Source organism: Talpa occidentalis, unplaced genomic scaffold, assembly GCF_014898055.3.
Source record: "Talpa occidentalis isolate TD23 unplaced genomic scaffold, MPIMG_talOcc4v2.1 talOcc4.2, whole genome shotgun sequence".
NCBI classification, from domain to species: Eukaryota; Metazoa; Chordata; class Mammalia; order Eulipotyphla; family Talpidae; genus Talpa; species Talpa occidentalis.
In genome coordinates, this window is record NW_023602073.1 from 103,446,201 (window position 1) to 103,465,846 (window position 19,646).

Below are 19,646 nucleotides of genomic sequence, written 5' to 3' on the forward strand. Positions count from 1 at the left end.
AGCACGATTAACAGCTGTGGAGTTCCCAGGATAGACAATACAGCTCCTGCTTGGTTACTCACTGTAACTGACCCCCATGACAGTCCCTGCTTACAAGACTGAATAGATCCACAGACTTGACATTTCAATTTTGCCATACCTCAAACAGAGATAGAGAGATAAGAGCTTTAATACAACAAATGTTTCCTGCTGTACTGACTGAGGTTTTAAGATACTGTGCATCCCAATGTACTAGTATGACAAGGCAATAATTTAATATAACAGAAAATCCATCAAGAAATAGAAGTGAAATGGGGGTGGGTGGAGAAAGGAGGAATAGATATTTACTGTTTTATTCATTTTATCAGCAGGAAAAGCCATGTATAAAGAAGCAATTTTTAATTCCACTACATATAAAATACAACTATTTAGTCATAGAGAAAAAAATCATTTTAACAACTAACAGTCTGAATTAACCTTAAATGCATATATCATCTGTAAGCTCAGAAGCACATAATGCATTTACTATTCACAACACAATGACAAAGCATCTCTCCACCTTGTATCTAGCTCCTTCATAAGAATATCAATATACCATAGTTACTGAATTACATTTAAAAGGATTAATTACATTTAACACTTTTCCCAAGTAATGAAAGAATCATGGTTAAATTTTAAATAGCAAACTTAAAATATCAGTATACTGATCACTGATGACCAAGCATTAAAACTAAACTGGATAGGCAGCACTATATAGAATTAGAAAGTTCATCTACTTGGCAGTGAGAACGACTAGACTCTCCATTCTGAATTAACAGTTTCTATATATATAAATGTGATAAAATACTAGCTTAGGGAGATTGTGGTAAGTGTCTCCCAAATTTAGCTAATTATAAATCTTAACTGTTTTTTTTAAAACAAACTACACAACATAAGACAATATTATTCTGTCAATTTACCAGTTTATACAAAGTATAACACATTCAAAATAAACTGCAAATCTCTAGTTGCAAACCTAGAAACTAGTTACTATAATTTTTTTAAGAAGCTGTTTATTTTGTTTTATTTTCAGTTCAAATTTTCAACAGAAGTTGCCCATTTAAGGTTATGCCCAATTTATGCAATAAGCATTCACTGAACACAATGTGCAAGGCACATGGGCTACAAAAATAATGCATAGTATCATTCCTGAAAAGATCACAATCTAAGAGATAACAGATAAAGATACAAATCTAAATATAAGGTAGCAGGGTTCGTAATCAAAATGTGAAAATAGAGATATGGCAGAAAGAAGTGACACCTTCAAATGCTGATTTAATTAACATGAAAGTCAATAAACAGCCAATCAAGGATAGGATTACAATATACACTGTTAGGTAGTAGGAGGGAGCCATTAACTTATTCTTTCATAAAATTCATAAGGAAACCTGACTCTTCACTGAAAATTGTCCTTTACAGTTAAAGAAACACTGCAATGTTACAATTCAAACAAAGCACAATTTTAAAAATTAAGAATAAAGGGGGTCCGCCTGCTGCATAATATAGTAACAACTACCACAAGCCTAAGAGAACTTCATTTTCACATGGTTGTTTTATTCATATTAACAGAGATTTTGTAATATATTCACTTTGAACAGAAAACAGGATTTCACCTACTCTGACAATTGTACCTGACTACCTACAGTGCTATGTTGAAAAGATTCAATGGCTGATTAAGCAGAACTTACAATTAGCAATGTCTGCTACTGAGTGAGAAAGAGGGGAAATAGAGAATGTGTGTGCTGTGCATATGACATATTTAGTATTGTGCATTTCTCTGAAAGTTGTATTTGCGTAGGGCCCCACCAGAAAATTGAATTTAACTAACCTAATATTAAAGTCAACAAAACAGGCAATCAATTAAAAAACAAGATACAATAAACACTGGGGAATCCAGTTCATGAGTTATTTTCTTTCTCAGAAAAGTTCCCTGATCCAAGAGGCTGGAATCCTATCTTTGTATAGACAAGTGACTGATTTGAATGGATTCTAATCCAATAAGGAAAAATGAAATCTCTCTTTGGAATTTAGAAACGAGATTCATAAATGGCCAGTTTCATTTTGTATATGTGTAATGACAATATGCAAACTATGGTAGCCATGTTCCGCCATCCAGAGAAACAATTCAGTCTGCAAAGAAATGAAAGGAAAATCCACAGAGCCAGGAGAACATGGGAAATGAGAACACTTTCTGAATTCTTAAGAAATTTCCTGTTCCCACAACCCCAGCTATATCTTTTGTGCTGGGTTCTCAGACTACCTTACTTTTTATAGCTAGTTTAAATTGATTTCTGCTATTTATAACTTAAGGGTATTAACTAAGAAAAGGAGAACAGGGTTGTGAAAGGGTTAAAAAAAATAATCATACAGGGCCACCCTGGTGGCACAAGGGATTAAGCACCATACTACGAAGCAATCCACAGCCTCTGCAGCATGAGTTCTATCCCCGGCCGGCCAGGGAGCAACCCACATGGAGCAGCAGACCTCTCCTGTCTCACCCACTGCTCCCCTCAGCAGTATACTTCAGTCTATCTGCCTGTTCTGTTCCCCACTCTGTCTCTGGTGAATCCTCTCACCCCCCGCATCTCTGGCCTATACCCCAGCTCTTGTATGCATAAATAAATCAATCTTAAAAAATAAAAAATCTTACAAAAGGTGGGCAGGAAAAAAACAAACAGAATACAGATGGATAGAACCAAAGGATTTCTCAACCATATATTAAAATTATGGTAGAAATTAACCCCTTCAGTTTAGTGCCCTCTTCTTAAAGAGTATATGTGATAAATATAAAGAAACCTCACCTTTGTTTCTTCTGTCCTTACTGCATCCAGCAGATAATGAAGAAGTTCCTGGCTATCCTGTTGTTGTAAACTTTTAAATCCAGGGGCCCTATGATTTAAAAATTAAAAAAGGAAAAAAAAAAGAACAATTATGATTCATTAACAAGACATTACTATTATTTGAAATCACTTTGAAATAACATAGCCAAATACTCCATTTACTCCACTAAGTAGAAAAACAAAATTAATTTTGTTTAATCCTAATTAGGATGAGATTTTTAAGTGCACCAAGAACAATGTCATTATCATTTATTAGGCAGCTATTATATGCAAAGCACAGTGCCAGATTTATATTTATTAAGTCACATAATCCTTAAATAAATTGGCAAGTACTATTTTTCTCCAGCTATCTGAGGGCTAAGAGGAATTATTTAAATAATTTATTTAGGATATAAAGTGAGCAAAAAACAAAACAAAACAAAAAGGCTGAAACACATTACAAATTACTATATTATTTTCCTACCTTAAATAACTAAAAGAAAAGCAAGAGATTATTTACATTAAAATAAAGAACTGTAAATTGATTTCTGTAAATGTACTTCTTATAAGGATTTGACAGATTTCCTGTGTATGTATTAAGTAAAAAGTTTGGGTGCTATTCCTAGAGAACACTGACACAGTACATACTTGGTTAATTTCAGTAACTTTAAAAAATTATATAAACATTTTTGTTTTAAATGTAAACAAGTACTCAATTTAGAAAGAAATTTTTCATCTAAGAAAAGAATTTTGTCAAACTAATACAAAAGAGCATAAATAGCTTATTGTACCACAAGACAAGTTTACAGTGGTCTTATATACACAACAGCACTGTTAGGGAATTCATATTAATATGAACTCTTACTTACACTTCAGAAAACTGAAGAACATGTTAGTGAAGCTGACATAAGTCCAGGTATTTTGATTTTTACTTCCAGTACTTTAAACATTATTACTCATTAAGTCATGATAAACATTCAGTCTAATAATGCACTAATATGAATCCATGGTGCTAAAAAGCTATCTAACTAGGAATGAATTTAGCCTGTAACAGGAACCATCATTTTGATTACTCACTCTTGCTAAGAGGAGTAACAGCGTGATGTTAAGAGCACTTTTCACTGACTCCCTTGGTGAACTTCTCTTTCCACATGTGGTGTGACCAACAATTAGGTCAGAGATAAGAATAGAAACCAAGATGGATACAAGTCCAAACCCTAATTGGGCCTCCACAGATGGAACCCATGAGAGGCAGAAACTGCAAGATACTATAGTGTGGTGTGGATGTCAAGGAAGGTCAGTGAAATGGAAGAAGACAAGAGGAATCAGAGGAATCCTTCAGAGATCCTCGCCAATCAGTTGGCAAGTAGAAGGGCACACATACACACATGAAGGAAATGACTCCTGAACAGAGGAAAAACTGCCTCTACCATCTCTCTGATGATAGCTCCATCTCAACTACGTACAAACCATTTACTGCCTTCTAATTCAATGAAGAAAATATAAAATTTAACAAACCTATATATTTTTTTCTTTTGCTTTTTCTTAAGACTAGAGAAAAATGTCATATAATTGAAGCAGGCCCTTGAAGCAGAGCCCCCTAAATTATTAAACCCAGCTCTGCTGAAAGGCATTGGGTGTGATTTGCCTCCAGCCCCACTGAGGCCACCTCTAGCTGACCAGCTCTAGCCCAGGAGCCTGCCCTGACCTCAGTGCAGGTCCAATCTGGGCAGGGGCTAGCCTCTTCCTTTTTATATCAGGCTCCAGGATATTGAAAATGGGCTTGAGAACAAACTAATTTGATTGGAACTTAACCAGCACCAATCAAACATCTGGGATTGGATGCTTCTCCCCACCCCCGACTGCTCCCAGTTCCCAGTGTTCAGTAATAAAGCCCAACTGGTACAACTGCCCCCCACCCTTGGATCCTAGTGTTCAGTTATGCAGATATAGGATTATAAATGCATCAAACTGATAGGAGCTGCCACAGGTGCCATGAACTAAAAGGACCAATCAGGCTTGAAAGGTGGGCACTCTGGAGAGTATATAAGGCAGGCTTCGATCAGTTTAAAAAGGAGGAGAGGTGTTGGAGACTTGAAAGGAGCTTGAAGAGGCAGGAAGAGAGGCAGTCAGGTTTGTCAGGAAGACCTTTACTGAGCTGTCAGTACTGAACCCTGTCCTCTGACACCATGTATGTGCAGACGCAACCATCACCTGCCTCTGACATATCAAGCACCAACCCCTGGTGCTGTTGCTCTTGGTGCTACATGTCTTGGTGTCCAGTGCTGCCTGCATCACACTTCGGATTGCTGTTGCTGAATGCCGTGGTGCCCCTTCTCGGAGATCTTTGAGACCTTTAACCTTGGCAAAGACCATCATGTCCTTCAATCTTCAAACCACCGTTACTAACTCTGGTCCTCCCTCTAATACTTTTCTTCTCCCAGCTTCTGTCTCTGCTTTGTAAATACACCCTGCTATTGAACCCTGAGCCCGAGTCATCTCCTTCAACTACAGTTGTAAGCACATGGGTGGGAACCCATCAACCATGACATTTTGGGTCCCCCAGGCTTTGCATGGGGTTACAGCTTAACTTACAGACTCTCCAATGGAAGCAACTTGAGCTACCAATATCTCCAAACTTAAAGAAAAAAAAAAGATAAAAATTGCCAAATAAATGAAAAGATTCACCCTATTCAAAATATGGAGAACACTAAACATTAACAGGAAATGTAACTTACTAAAGCTGTTACTCTGGGAAATAGGAAAGAACTTTTAAAAATTTCAAGTTGTATGAGGAAAAATGTTTGCACACTCATAAAACAGGAATAGGCTGTCAAAAAAAATAAATTTAGAACAAGAGAGGATATGTGATTTCTTTGGGATGAAGACAAATCAGTCTGTTCAAGATCCAAAATCTCTACTCCAAACATTAAATATAAAGAGAAAACGAAAAAGGCGTAAGTAGGATTCAACACAGAATTAATTCCAGAAGGCAAAAATAGGATACAAAATAGTAAGGAGAGGAAAAAAAACCAACCTTGATGGATTCTGGCATGAAAGAGTTCAGTCTTGAAAGGTAAAGAAAACCAAAGCCAGACTTAAGGATGGTTGACCTTACCAAAGACCTGAAAGGAAGTCCTTAGGCAAATCTCGCTACACTTAACACAGACACAGCCTAGAGACCTGCTGTCTGGAGGGCTCGGGTAAGCACAGAGCTGCAACTAAACAAATGTTAGTCCCGTTTCCTGATAGTCTAGGCCACAGAAGCAATAAAACTATTAATAAAGTTAGTAAAACTATTAATATATTATTAAATAAAAATTACATTAGTGGTATATTAAATAACATAATATTAAACAATACGTTAATATTTTATAACTCATGATTATTTAGATTAAGAATGTAGATGCACCCACTTCTGACAAAGCTGATTAAAAAGGACTTTAGGAGACAGTGGCCCCTTTTCAGTCTCCTTCATGCTTTGAAGAAACAGGAACAAGGATGAGGTTAAAGGTCCAGGGCTTGAAAGTTCCACCACTAGAGGGTCCTTTAAAAAGAAGATCAACTCAAAGTCAGAAATAAACAATTTTTAAATAAAATAGTATTTAAAATCTAAGGGCTATACTTTATTAGATGACAGATTGTTTCAAGTATATTAAGAAACTTAATCCCCTCATTTATAAAATGGATATATAAAAATGGAAAAAAGGAAAATTGAATTACATTTCTTATCTTGAAAAACACAGGTATTCTCATTCTCTGTCCTTTTCTTAAAAAAACTTCTACTTAAGAGTGAAATCACCGTTATTCAGTTGCTTGTAACTATTCCTTAAATGTGCTCGCCAAAGGTAAAGTTACTCATCTACTTGATACTGCACATCTTCACAAATAATTATAAATAATATTTACTTGCAAAAATTCCACACCATACATTCCCCAAGTATTTTACTAATAAACAATGTGAGATTATGTCACAAAATTGATACACCATCTCCTTCTGTTGAAGGAGAGAGAAAACGTTTAACAAAAAAAATCAAAATTGTGTGAAGAATCAATGCACTTTATTCTAAAATGTTTTCCACACCATGTGTTGTTTTCTAAAATGTTACCTTCACCAGTAACCCTCTCTTCCTTACAAATAATAAAAAGCAGATTTCAATATAATCTTGGGACATTAGCAAATGTTATGTTCTAAGACAATTATCTAATATATTGTTTCATTACTGTAACATATATACCATACCAACTATCCTTAAAAATATAACACCTAGCTAAAATCACAGAAAGGACAGGCTATAATTACCCAACTTTTAAATGTCAAAAGTGTATTCCGAAAGGCTAACTGAATTGAAAAGTACCTCAGGGTCAAAAGTACAATCAAAGGCAGTTTCAAAACCCTATCACTCCCAACTAAAGTATTCTTAGACAAAGTTAAGAAACCTTCAGAATTAAATAAAGGAATGACCTTAGTTTTAAAAAGTATGCTTAAACCTTGAAAACAAAACTAAGGCTTCAGGTGAGAATGCAATATGGATGAACCTCTGTTGACAGGAAGAAGCCAAATAAAAGAGAGCAGATTGTGTGATTTCATTTACATATATTAGAAAAGGTAAAACCAATCTGTCTTATTAGAACCAGGTTAGTGTTTGTCCTTGTGGGACAGGGAGGCAGTGGCTGAAAGGGGCTTCCAGATACTGGTAATGTTGTTTCTTAAGCAAAATGTTGGTTAGTTTCAATTCAATCTGTTCAATTTGTGAAAACTGAACTTATGATGTACATTTCTCTGTAAGTATGTATACATTAATGGTTTTTTGAAAAGTAAGCACTCTGCTGCCATGCATATAGATATCAACAAATTCATTCCAACAACATATAAGAATATATCACAACTAAATGGAGTTTGTTCCGGTAATAAATGATAGGATTTACATTTGAAAATCAGTCCATGTAATTTACCACGCTAACAGAAAATAAAGAAAAACTGAAAATCGCATTAGATGCAGGAAAAGTATTTGACAAAATTCAACATCCATTCATGATAAAACTCTCAGAAAACTAGGAATAGAAGGGAAAGACCTCAATTTTATAAAGAACACCTATGAAAAACCTGTGGTTAACTTCATTCTTAAAAAGAGTGAAAGATTGTTTCTCCTCTAATTTTGGGATTAAGGCAAGGAGGTCTGCTATCATTTCTTTTTGACACGTTACAGAAGGTTCAAGTCACCACAATAAGATAAGGAAAAAAAACACAAATCATATGCAGATTATTAAGGACAAAGTTAATATGGTGATTAAAAAATAATGATCTACACACACTTGTCCTACAGCTTAGTTCAACTCTGTCCTAAATTCCATGACATAAAACTAAAGAGATCTGGGGCCTCCCTGGTGGCACAAGGGGTTAAGCACTGTACTATGAAGCAACCGCAGCCTCTGCAGCACGAGTTCGATCCCCGGTTGGCCAAGGAACAACCCACATGGCGAAGCAGACCTCCTGCCTCGCCCGTGAATCCCCTCAGCAGTGTATTTCAGTCAGTCTGCCTGTTCTGCTCCCCACTATGTTTCTGGTGAATCCTCTCACGCCCCCCCCATACAGCCAGTCTGTACCCCAGCTCTTGTATGCATAAATAAACTAAATCTTTAAAAAAAAAAAAAACTAAAGATATCCATTATAATATCTAATTGCCATACAGCAATCTTGAGATATAGCTCTAAATGTGATACTTAAACTTAATATCCAATCACATTTAACAGAAATCTTTTCAAATAACTAAGTATTAACTTCCATTTAGTAAAGTAGTCCTTAATATCTCACTGCACTTTTGAAAAGGGCATTGGGATCTACCCTAAAATTTTAAGGGGTGAACAAGCAATAAGTTTATAGATTGCCTTTTTTTTTTTAATTTCAAAAGTATCTTATTTAAATTTTTAATTTTTTATTGTGGTAACAATGGTTTCCAACATTGTACATGATTCAGAGGCACAGGATCACACCTCATCAGTTGCACATAACCATAGCACACCCACCACCAAGGTACCTCTGGTGCTCCCCATAGCCCAGGGGTACCCTCCCTACCTCTATCCTCAATTCCTCAGATAGACTGCCTTTCTAACAACAGAAAAACAACAACAACAAAAAAAATATTGTCTTTCAAAACTTTCTACTTGGAAATCTTAGATTTTTTTTCCAAGCCAATCGTATGATTGGGTATCTTGCCAAATCTGATCTATTAGGAAGACTAGAATGAGGGTAAGGCTGTTAATATGTATTTTGCTTTTTATAGTAAAGAAGTAGCAGTATTTGTGATTTTCTAAGTGACAGAGTAATCTTGTTTTTATCAGTGTTCAGACAAAATTATGAAGTGGCCTTGCTTTGTCTCATTTAATCACTCTGAGGGTTAACTAGTCTAGGTTTGGATTTCTGAGAGATTATCTGAGTAACATGATCTGTTATTGCCAGCCTAACTCAGAATGTCAGAGGTGACTTTTTTATTTTTTTTCTTTTCTGTTCTCACTAACTTAAAAACCTATTATTAGAGTAGGTTCCAGAAAACCTTCAGATGCTATTAAAATTAAATGTACCTTTAGAGAACAAAAATGATCTACTTATGTAAACTAAGAAAACAGGAATGACAGATACTAGCAGCATCAGTGGTTCATCTGAAAAGAGATATTAGTTAGATAGTTACACTTCTTACCAACTGACAATCTGAAGGAAATATCTTGAATTTTGTGCCATTTTCTTTGATCTCATTAATCAGTTCAGTAAGAATGTAAGACTGTGCCAAGTTCTAAAAGAAAACAAAAGACACACCTGATTTTATAGGATAAATACTCTCTCAAAATTCAAATTTCATCTAGCATAGCAGAAAAGTTTAAGCGTTTAAAAATTTAATTGAGTACATCTTATATTCAATAAATGTCACAGCTACTGAGTTAGCCATGGTAAAATACAGGGAAGACCTTTCAGAAGCACTGTGGAAAAAGAAGGTAGATGAATGTATACAATGATGGCAAAAGGTAGCCTAAAACAAAAAAAAAGAGCGAGAGAGAAAGGCATAAATAAACATTTAACAGTCTACAGGTCTATAAATAAATATAAATCAAAATAATCTTTTACATTTTACAAGGCTTTTTGAGTGCTCTTACCTGTAAGACTGCATTAAAAAAGCAAGTATTTCCCAGATTTGTAATTCCTTTCACAGATGTTACACTGCTGCCTTTTTTCCCCTTCTTTTTTTCACCTATTTCACATTTTTCTTCGCAAAGTTTAATGATTCGAGAAACTGCACCTAAGTTAGAGAACACATAACTGACATGAAAATTAAATATACATAATTTGAAATTAAATATTTTCCACCTGAATCAGTGTTCCTGGGTGGTAATAATACAAACACACCAAAAAATGCCTCTAACTTTGTATCTTACTGCAAAAGCAATTAATTATAATTCATTTTAACATGCATGTGTTCCATATCACATTCTGGAATAAATTCCTGATGAATTAAATAAAAAAGAAAAAAATAATAAAAAAAGAAAAGAAAAGAAAAGATCCAGATCTTAGTTTCTAAACTGGTTTCTTAGTTTCTTTATTTCCAATAAAAGAAGTAAAGACTCCTTGAAGAAAATGCTGACGCTAAGCCCGGGGCAGCCCAGAGTCAAAATGAGCCTATAACATTTTTGCTGTGCCAGAAAATAAGGAAGTACTCAAAGAAAGTAATGAGTATGTAAAAACACACAGGCACCATTTTGAATAAGTTCCCACTAGTCGAATCTGGGACACTTGAATAAGAAAATAAAGGACAATAAGAGATTATTACTCACTGAGCAAATGAGAATGAATCTGAATTAATAGCTTATAAAATGGAGGGAAAAGAGGGGAAACTCTTCCTTACAAGAGAATATCAACTAATAAACAGAATAAATGATGAAATTATAGAGGCTTTTTTGGGGCATTATTCTTGCAACTTTTATGTAAATTTGAAATTGTCAAAATAAAAAAATTTAAAAGATTAACAGAACAATATCATAATATAAAAAGTAAACTACCTAAGTATGTACATAGTTCATGCTTTATATAATAAATACACAGTTCATCCTTTACATAATAATCCAGATTTGAAAATTATGACAGTTCATGTTTAATAATACATTGAAAATGAAGGGGCCTCCTTGGTGGCACAAGGGGTAAGTCTCAGCACTATGAAGCTATCAGCAGCCACTGTGGCATGATTTCGATCCCCAGCCAGGGAGGTAACCCTTTCACCAACCCCCATCCCCTGTACCTCTGGTTTGCACCCCAGTTCCTGTATGCATAAATAAATCTTTAAAATATAACAATAATAAATTGAAAATGAGAAAAACTAACATTCATGAACTGACATTTAATAGCAGATTATGTTCTGATAAAAATCATTACAATTTGGAGTTTGATAAGAATTTCCCATGCTCACAAAAGTTTTAGTTTTAACTGGATGTTCTTTTAAATTCCTTTTTCAACCTTCAGATTTAATTCTTTACATTCATCTGATATAGTCATACTGCTGTGCACTGCTGATTAACTTTTAAAAGTCTGGTTGTCTATCTCAGCAAACACAGAAAATGTCTCTTAGTACTTACTACTGCTCTTTCTTCCAAAGGAGTATGATGTTGGGGAAAATATACATAATAATAATCCAACATAAATGAAAACTTACAAGATTATATCCAGCAGAATTTTATTTTATTTTTATAGAGGCATGTTTTTATTTGTTTGTTTGTTTTGTTTATACATGCACTGGGTACAGTCAGGAGCGCGGGAGGGTGAGAGAATTCACCAGAGCCAGAGCGGGGAGCAGAGCAGGCAGAAGGACCGAACTACACTGCTGAGGGGAACAGCGGGCGGCAGGAGAGGTCTGCGCGCCATGTGGGACCCTCCTCCGGTGGCCGGGGAGCAGCCGGGGATCGAACCGGCGCCGCGGAGGCTGCGGGCAGCTTCGCAACCCAGCGCTCAACCACTGCGCCACCGGGGAGGCCCCTCCAGCAGAATTTTAGTCACATCTCTGATGGGTTCTTATGAAGAAATAAATACATTCACCTGCCTCCCACTCCCCATCATGCCTTCTTACAACAAAGGTGAGAGAAATGAACAGGGGGGAAGGTGACCCTGTTTTCAGGGACAAGAGCAGACAGCAAACACCATACAGAGAAACTTTAATGTCAGGTACCACAGATATATATCATGCACATCCTTTTGGTTAAAGTAAGACATCCCCAGTGCTAGGTAGGGAACAGGCCAGCACCAACCTGGAGACACGCTGAGAGACGAGTTGTGAAGCAGGTTTGCAAGGCAAGACTCTGCTGCTCAGTGAGCAGCCCTCTTACTATTTATTAGCAGTAATAAACAAGCATGACTGATTATGTGACAACAGCAGGATGAGCAGGGTCCAGGGGAGACAACTTTATGGGGAGTGGAGGGAAGATGTTGGCCAAGCACACAGGGAGGACTTCCTGTTAGGGACTTGATGTAATTTCTGAGCTACTTCCAGACCACCTCAGACCATGGTCATACAATCAGTCAACAGCTGTCTAGGCATCCCAGCTGCCTCATGATGTGGGCCGTTATCTTAAGGCAGTCATGCAGGAGTGCCTTATCCAAACCCTGCATGCGCACGCCGCACACGCGCGCACACACGTACATAGAGGTCACGGGTGCAGAGCCCCAAGCAGTAGAAACACCACATCCCAGCATCTGTTAACTTTTGCCAAAGAAAAAGCATGTAGATGTGGGGCTCCAGTACAATAAAGTGGAGCGACTAACACATTTTCTCACTGAATTTTCAAAAGGATAAAAACGAGCTATTTGCAAAGTACCTGGCATGGTAAGACTATGTGTCTGCAAAACAGCCCAGAAAGGACACCGCCCCCCCCCAATTGTTATTTGTGACAAAATCCATATCTTCATCATCTGTCCTTTATGTCCATTGTTTATCTGCTTTCATTTTTTTTCTCTTTATTCATTTTGGATAATTTTGTATTTTTCTTGTTTATCTCTTATTTATAATTAGATTTTCTAAATTGTTAGTATGCATTTTGTTTTTTATAGTAGTTTTGTGATTTTCATGATTTCTTGGCTTTTCATAACATGTGGAAACATTTCATATGAGGAAAATGAACTGGTAGTTTTTCAGGTGGTTTTTTTTTTTTTTTTCATTAAACAAATAAATTGTATGAAAAATATTTTTCTTCCAAATCTGTAGACCTTTTCTCTTATCCTTTGAGGCAATATTTTTTATAACCCTATTACCTGTTTATCCCCTTTATATCTATTTGCTTTATTCTTTAAAGTTTGCTGGTTGTTTTGGATGTCTGTTGTCCAGATACTAAAGAATCATTTTCAATTAATAACTCCAGAATCCTGAGTCAATGCAGAAAAGGACCAGCAAGATAGATCTCTTGTCCTTCAGATATGAAAAAAAGTTGTAAGAAATAAACCCCATGACAGAGCTCGGGGACAAAGGCCGGCACAATTAATGGAGCAGATCACTAAAATGCAGAGTCCAGGAACAGAGAAAAGGAAAAGCAGGAAAAAGACAGTCAAGTTTCAAATCTGTAACTAGAATATAAAAGCAAATGAAAAAAGCCCATACGTCTTTAAGAAGTAGTACACAAACAAGAGAAACTGGGTAAGATCCTGTTTGGTTTGTATGTAAGAGCCACCACTTAATTATATCTGAGATGCCAACTGAAGTCTAGCTTAGGCAGATTTCAGGCTCTAATCATAGCTGTTGCCATTTCACAGTTTCATAATGATTTTTAAGACATTTAAGAAGAAAGAATAATTAAAACCAAGCATTGCTCCATCTTTTTAGCAAGGGGGTTACACTGATTTTATATTTATAAAACACAGTCCCAAAAGATTAAGTAATTTGCCCAAGATCACAATGATTATCTTTTGATTGTAAATACTCTGTCATTTTATTGATGCTTATAAAATGTCATTTTATAGAATTGGCATATGCAAATTTTTTTAAGATTTATTTATTTATGCATACAAGAACTGGGGTATAGGCCAGAGGTGTGGGGTGTGAAAGGATTCACCAGAGACAGAGTGGGGAACAGAACAGGCAGACAGACTGAAATACACTGCCGAGGGGAGCAGCGGGCAAGTCAGGAGAGATCTGTTGTGCCATGTGGGTAGCTCCCTGCTTGGGAGTGGTTGGGGGACACAAACTAAATAGATTATATTTGCTATTAAGTAAATAAACTCCACCTGGAGAAATTCTTCCAGAAATAAATATTTTACTCTTATAAGAACAAATAGCACTTTAAAAACCAGAACATGTAGGGTCTCCCCAGTGGCGCAGTGGGTTGAGCGCAGCGCTATGAAGCTGTCCACAGTCTCTGCAGCATGGGTTCCAGGCCAGCCAGGGAGATTCCCACGTGGCGTGGCAGACCTCTCCTGTCGTGCCTGCTGCTCTCCTCAGCAGTGTATTTCAGTCATTCTGCCTGTTCTGCTCCCCACTCTGTCTCTGGTGAATTCTCTCACCCTCCCATGCTTCTGGCCTGTACCCCAGTTCTTGTATAAAAATAAATAATTCTTAAAAAGAAAAAAACAGAACATGCAGATCATTTATGTATCTGTGTATCACACTGATCCATCAGTTTTCAAAACATCTGGGATGTCATCCTAAAGTAAACAATGTTCATAAGACCATCTGGACAAAACTACAGGCAAAAAATAAGCATAAACATATGGAAAAACAGATTTTACCCTGCCCTTCAGCAGGAAGGAATGACAAATGTTGAACCTAGATGTAGCCACGCTTCACTGTGCGATGTTTTTCAGCACCACCTGGCTCTCCATGCACAGCCACCAAATATGGACAACACTGCCAGAAAGAACACATCCACAGGGCAATGGCAATAAAAATAGTTTATTTCATGGCTAAATAGCCACTTCACACAAGTGGCAAAGGTCTGTTGACTTTTACATATAAGTCTGGGAGCAAATACACAAAATGAATTAGGCTAGTGGACTTAAAAAGATCAGATAATCTAAAAAACATTTCCAACGAGCTATTTAAATGTTTTATTTAAAGTATAAATTTGTCATTTTTCCCAGTAACACATTTATAAAATGTAGCAATTCAAATATAATTGATTTATCAAATGCCTGTTGTGTGTCTAGTACTATATGAACGACTAAGTGTATTTATACTTCACTGCTTACGAATTATGACGTATAAGGAGTGTATAAGGAGTTGCTATACAGTGAACAGCATGGTGATAGTAAACCTTAAATTCATGATAACATCTTAGTAAAATTTTTGGAAATTAAGCTAAAAAAACACTACCAACTATGAGTTTAAGATAACAATTTTTAATAAAAAGCAATTTATTGCTTTTAATAGATAACTATTTTTGGTTATTTTGTTTTTTAGAGAAAACTAAGCTTTCTTGATGGGGTAGTGTAAAGACTTTAGATAATACTCACTTTAAGAACTTTTTCTTTATAAACATAAAACCAAATCCACTAAGAATTGAACTTCAAGATATTCTGAAATACAGTATAATTAAAAGGATAATGCTGCTACAGCAATAACAAAAAAGACAAATAATACAAAGTTTTGACTTATAATCATTTGTTTTGTTCTTCTCAAGTTTTACCCAAACCTATGAAATGCCCTTAATTAGAAAGAGAAATCACAGATTTTCTTTCACTGTTATTTTATTAAAAGGGATTTCTTTATCTCATCTTAGTTATATCTTTTATATTAACAACACAGTCATCAGATATTGCACTTACATAATAAAATAACAGACCACAAATGCAAAGAACAACAAGAGAAAATTTGAGGTATTTTAGATAGAATTATTAATTTTTATCTCTATAGTTTACCTTTAAGTCTATAATCTGACTATGTAAAGTGCTGCTGTTTATTTGCGAAGACCTGATAAGTTCTGCACACACCTAAGGTCTTGAAAGACTGAAAACTGTTGAAGCAAACCAAAACAAAAAGTTTTCAACTTGACGAAGACTATCTAAAGAGTCATCTTAAGTAACTCAAACTTTTGTATTGAAAGAATGACTCTAATTCTTTAAAAAACCTTGTGCTTATCTTTTTTTAAACCAAGTTTAAAGATACTAAATCATAAATATTAAAAAAAAAACAAAAACCTACAGTACCAGAATATTTTAGGTGATAGCTTTATAGTCCTGGAGTATGGAAGACTTTCAAAGCATACTCTCAGACACTGAAAAAACATTACAGAGAAAGAATGACTGCTCAAGCAATAATGATATTGAAAATATCATTGTCTCCCAAAACCATAAGCAAAGTTATATATAGAAAAATGGGTATTCTTATTAACTGATACCTTTTGTATCTTTCTGGATACAAAAGTTTAACAATAATCAAATTTAAGACAGGCTAACAAATTGGCCAGAAATTCCAAAATATTTTACTTAGCAAAAATAAAAGAGCAAGTACACAGAGATACAGTTCTGCTTATCACAACAGAAAATTGGATTTGCTGCCAAGTAACAATAAATGGATGTCTGTTTTCTCAAAAATATAAATATCTTGAATATCAACCAAAAGGGGAACATTTCAAATTTCCCACAGGCAAAAGGGTAAGTAAACTTATTTTGCAGTTTGTTTATTTAAATAAAGTTTGAGAGCACCACCTTCTCTGATAATTGTTCCCACTGAAGCAATGATAGAATAACAGTTAGTGATAGAGAAGAGAGACAAACCCAGGCAATGAAGCTTCAGAATCCAAACACTTAACCATTATGATTTATGTCTGTTATAATAATGGATAAGATTAATAAGTGTAATCATTTAAGACATCAGTGAAACACTAGTAATGATATGAAAGGCTGTGCTTACATAAAAGCTGGAAGTAATCAATTGTTGGAAGTCTTTGGTATATAAATTTATGTTTGTATTAAAGTTTATAGCAGCTCTTCTTAAGGATTCCTCAAGAGTTAAACCCTAATGCCTTAGTTACCCACTGTGTGCAATTAATGAACTTTGTATAGGGAGGGGCACTAGTTGTATGTCATCTTTGGGAGAACAGAAAAAATAATCACTCATATAATTTTCTGTGTTCCATAGTTCAGATGAGGAACCCTGCATTCAAGTTTCTACTGTTAAAGTTTTTTTTTTTTAATGTTCAGTATCTTTTTGTCCCTAATCCCTTTTTACATGGAAATAACATTTTAAGTACTTATCTCTGAGAATGCAAGTTTCTGAGGAATATAACTGGTACTTAGTGGCAGAACAAAATGTACTACTTTTTTTTTTTAAAGATTTATTCCATTTATTTATGCATATAAGAGTTGGGGTTTAGGCCAGAGGTGTGTCACTCACCAGAGACAGAGTGGGGAGCAGAACAGGCAGATCCACTGAAATACACTGCTGAGGGGAGCAGTGGGAGAGGCAGGAGAGGTCTGCTGTGCCATGTAGATTAGCTCTCTGGCTGGCAGGGGATCAAATTCATGCTGTGGTGGCTGCTGATAGCTTCATAGTGTTGAGATTTAACCTCCTGCACCACTAGGGAGGCCCAAGTATTACTTTTCTTAAAAAAAAAAAAGTTACTGTATTGCACTATATTCAAATTGATATTATAAAGGGACACAATATTATTTTCCTCAGATACAACATTTCAGATTGCAAATATATCATCTACTTTATTTCAAAAAGAAGACACAACAGGGCCTCCCTTGTGGCACAAGGGGTTAAGCACCGCACAATGAAACAATCCGCAGCCTCCGCAGCACCAGTTTGATCCATCCATACCCGGCCAGTGTATTTCAGTCAGTCTGCCTGTTCTGTTCCCCACTCTGTCTCTGGTGAATCCTCTCATCCCCCGCACCTCTGGCCTGTACCTCGGTTCTTGTTTGTATAAATAAATAAATCATAAAAAAAAAAAAAAGACACAACAAACTTAAACATAATAAACCCAAAAGAACAAATATAGCCCATGTCTTTTTACATTAGGAACATAGGAATTAAGGAACATTTAGGAATAAAATATTTTATGCTCTCTCTAGTCTCACTGAAAAGTCCCACTAGTATTAAAACTATGGGCCAAATTTATTGGTCTAGAAAAGAATGAAGGAGTGTTAAATCATCCATCTAGTTCACAAAATGTCAACCAATATTCAATGATATCATTTCACCAGGAATTTTGCATTCAATAGTGTTTGTAGAATACTTATGTGACATTTACAAGACTATCAAAGTGATCAATCTCATAAGCCTTTCAGGTAATATTGGTCCACTATTTAATAACACATATTTCTGGGTGGGTCTCATAAGAAAGTTTTCCTGCCCTTTTTCAATCTTGAGTTAGTTGGTGATTTTATTTGTTTTTAGTTTTCTGATGTATGTTTGAGGTGGAGAGTGTGGAGAGATGATTTTTTTTTTTTTAAGCAAATCCTAGCATCAGATGTGAAATCCACACAGCTGTAAGCATTCTTCTGGGAATCTGCACTGAGGTTCCCTCAATTGCTTAATGCAATTACCTAAACCAGTCATGTAGGATTGATGTAATTTGCCTATTTCTAGAGCTGAAAAGTTTAATCTTTAAAGAATGAATAAAAAGGAAAAGTATGATGCCTCTGTAAGGGCCGGACTGGGCACAGGTGCAGGTTTTCTGATCCCATGCAGACCGGGTAAAGGAGGAGTCAGAGTCCTCAATGGTTTTGCAGGTCTTTTATTGGGGTTCACCAGGCATATGGCAGGCAGGGGTGCTGGCTGGGGGGCTGGGAGGCTGGCAGGCCTCCCAGCCCCCAGCAAGTCTTTACTCTATCTGGGCTCTCTGGCGTTCTCTGCTTCTGCGTCGGCTTCTCCTTCAGGTTCTGCTGCTGCTGGCTGGGGCTGCTGGCGTCCCCCCGTGACGCCGCCCTTAAAAGCAGTCTTAGCTCAGCTGAATCCCATCTACCTATGCCCACACCCTATTCCAGGTGCCCGCCATCAGGCATGCATTCAGGACAAAGATCCATCATCTATCCTGATGGCGGAAGGGCAGAAAAGCCTGATATTTTCTTTACCCTACAGCCTCACTACTCCTTTACCTTGGAACCAAATAACAGTTACTTCACCTGTATATTCTCAAAATTCCTCTAACTCCTAGTTAACCATTAGCCTGAGAAATCTTTCCATAGTTATATAATAAACCGATATTGCCAAATGAATGGGTAGATACACATATAAAAGCTTTCCTATTTATCACCATAACACAGTCAAGTGATCTTTCTAAAATACAAAACTGATCTTCCACTTCTCTGCTTATAATCTGTTCATTGGTTCCTCACTGCCTACAGGATAAACTCTGAAGGCACAAGGCCCTTATATCTAGCCTCACCTCTCACCATCTCCTACATCACAAAACTTAACCTCATAGTTTATAGACTCCCCTGAACATATCAAACTCCCTAATAATGAGCTATTTCTTTTGCCTAAAATACATGTCCAGCCCCCACTGCCTAGGTAATTTTTAGATATCCTTCAGCTCATGGTTTAGAAGGCTTTTTAAATAAAAATTTCCTGGTTCCTCCAGTCTAAACTAGATACTGCTACAAAGTCTTCTCATAGTGCCTTGTACTTGCTCCATCACAGACTATTTAAACATGCAATTATAACTGATTTGTCAATATCCCTCAATGTAACAAAAGATCTATAATGGCAGGAACTGAGAAATAGATCTGTCTTATTTTCTATTGTACCTCCCGTATCTAGCACAGTGTTTGGCCCAAGGTAGAAATGCAAATATATTAAAAGACCAAATGAATAAAATAACTTTGACATTAATATTCAA

At 36.1% G+C, this 19,646-nt stretch overlaps 1 protein-coding gene across 5 annotated transcripts in view; it reads right to left on the reverse strand.

The window, feature by feature from the left end:
* The window catches only part of USP45 (ubiquitin specific peptidase 45), a 57,742-nt gene that overhangs the window by 21,486 nt on the left and 16,610 nt on the right, over window positions 1-19,646 (reverse strand). For 4 of the 5 annotated variants that reach the window (XM_037520144.2, XM_037520148.2, XM_054699048.1 and 1 more), the window contains exons 6-9: window positions 9,987-10,129; window positions 9,536-9,628; window positions 6,254-6,384; window positions 2,820-2,907 (exon numbers count right to left, since the gene is read on the reverse strand). In XM_037520144.2, the coding sequence (XP_037376041.1) occupies window positions 2,820-2,907; window positions 6,254-6,384; window positions 9,536-9,628; window positions 9,987-10,129 (455 nt within the window). Of the gene's footprint in view, window positions 1-2,819; window positions 2,908-6,253; window positions 6,385-9,535; window positions 9,629-9,986; window positions 10,130-15,717; window positions 15,730-19,646 lie in introns of those variants that run through there. The other variant, XM_037520147.2, reaches the window with a different exon arrangement.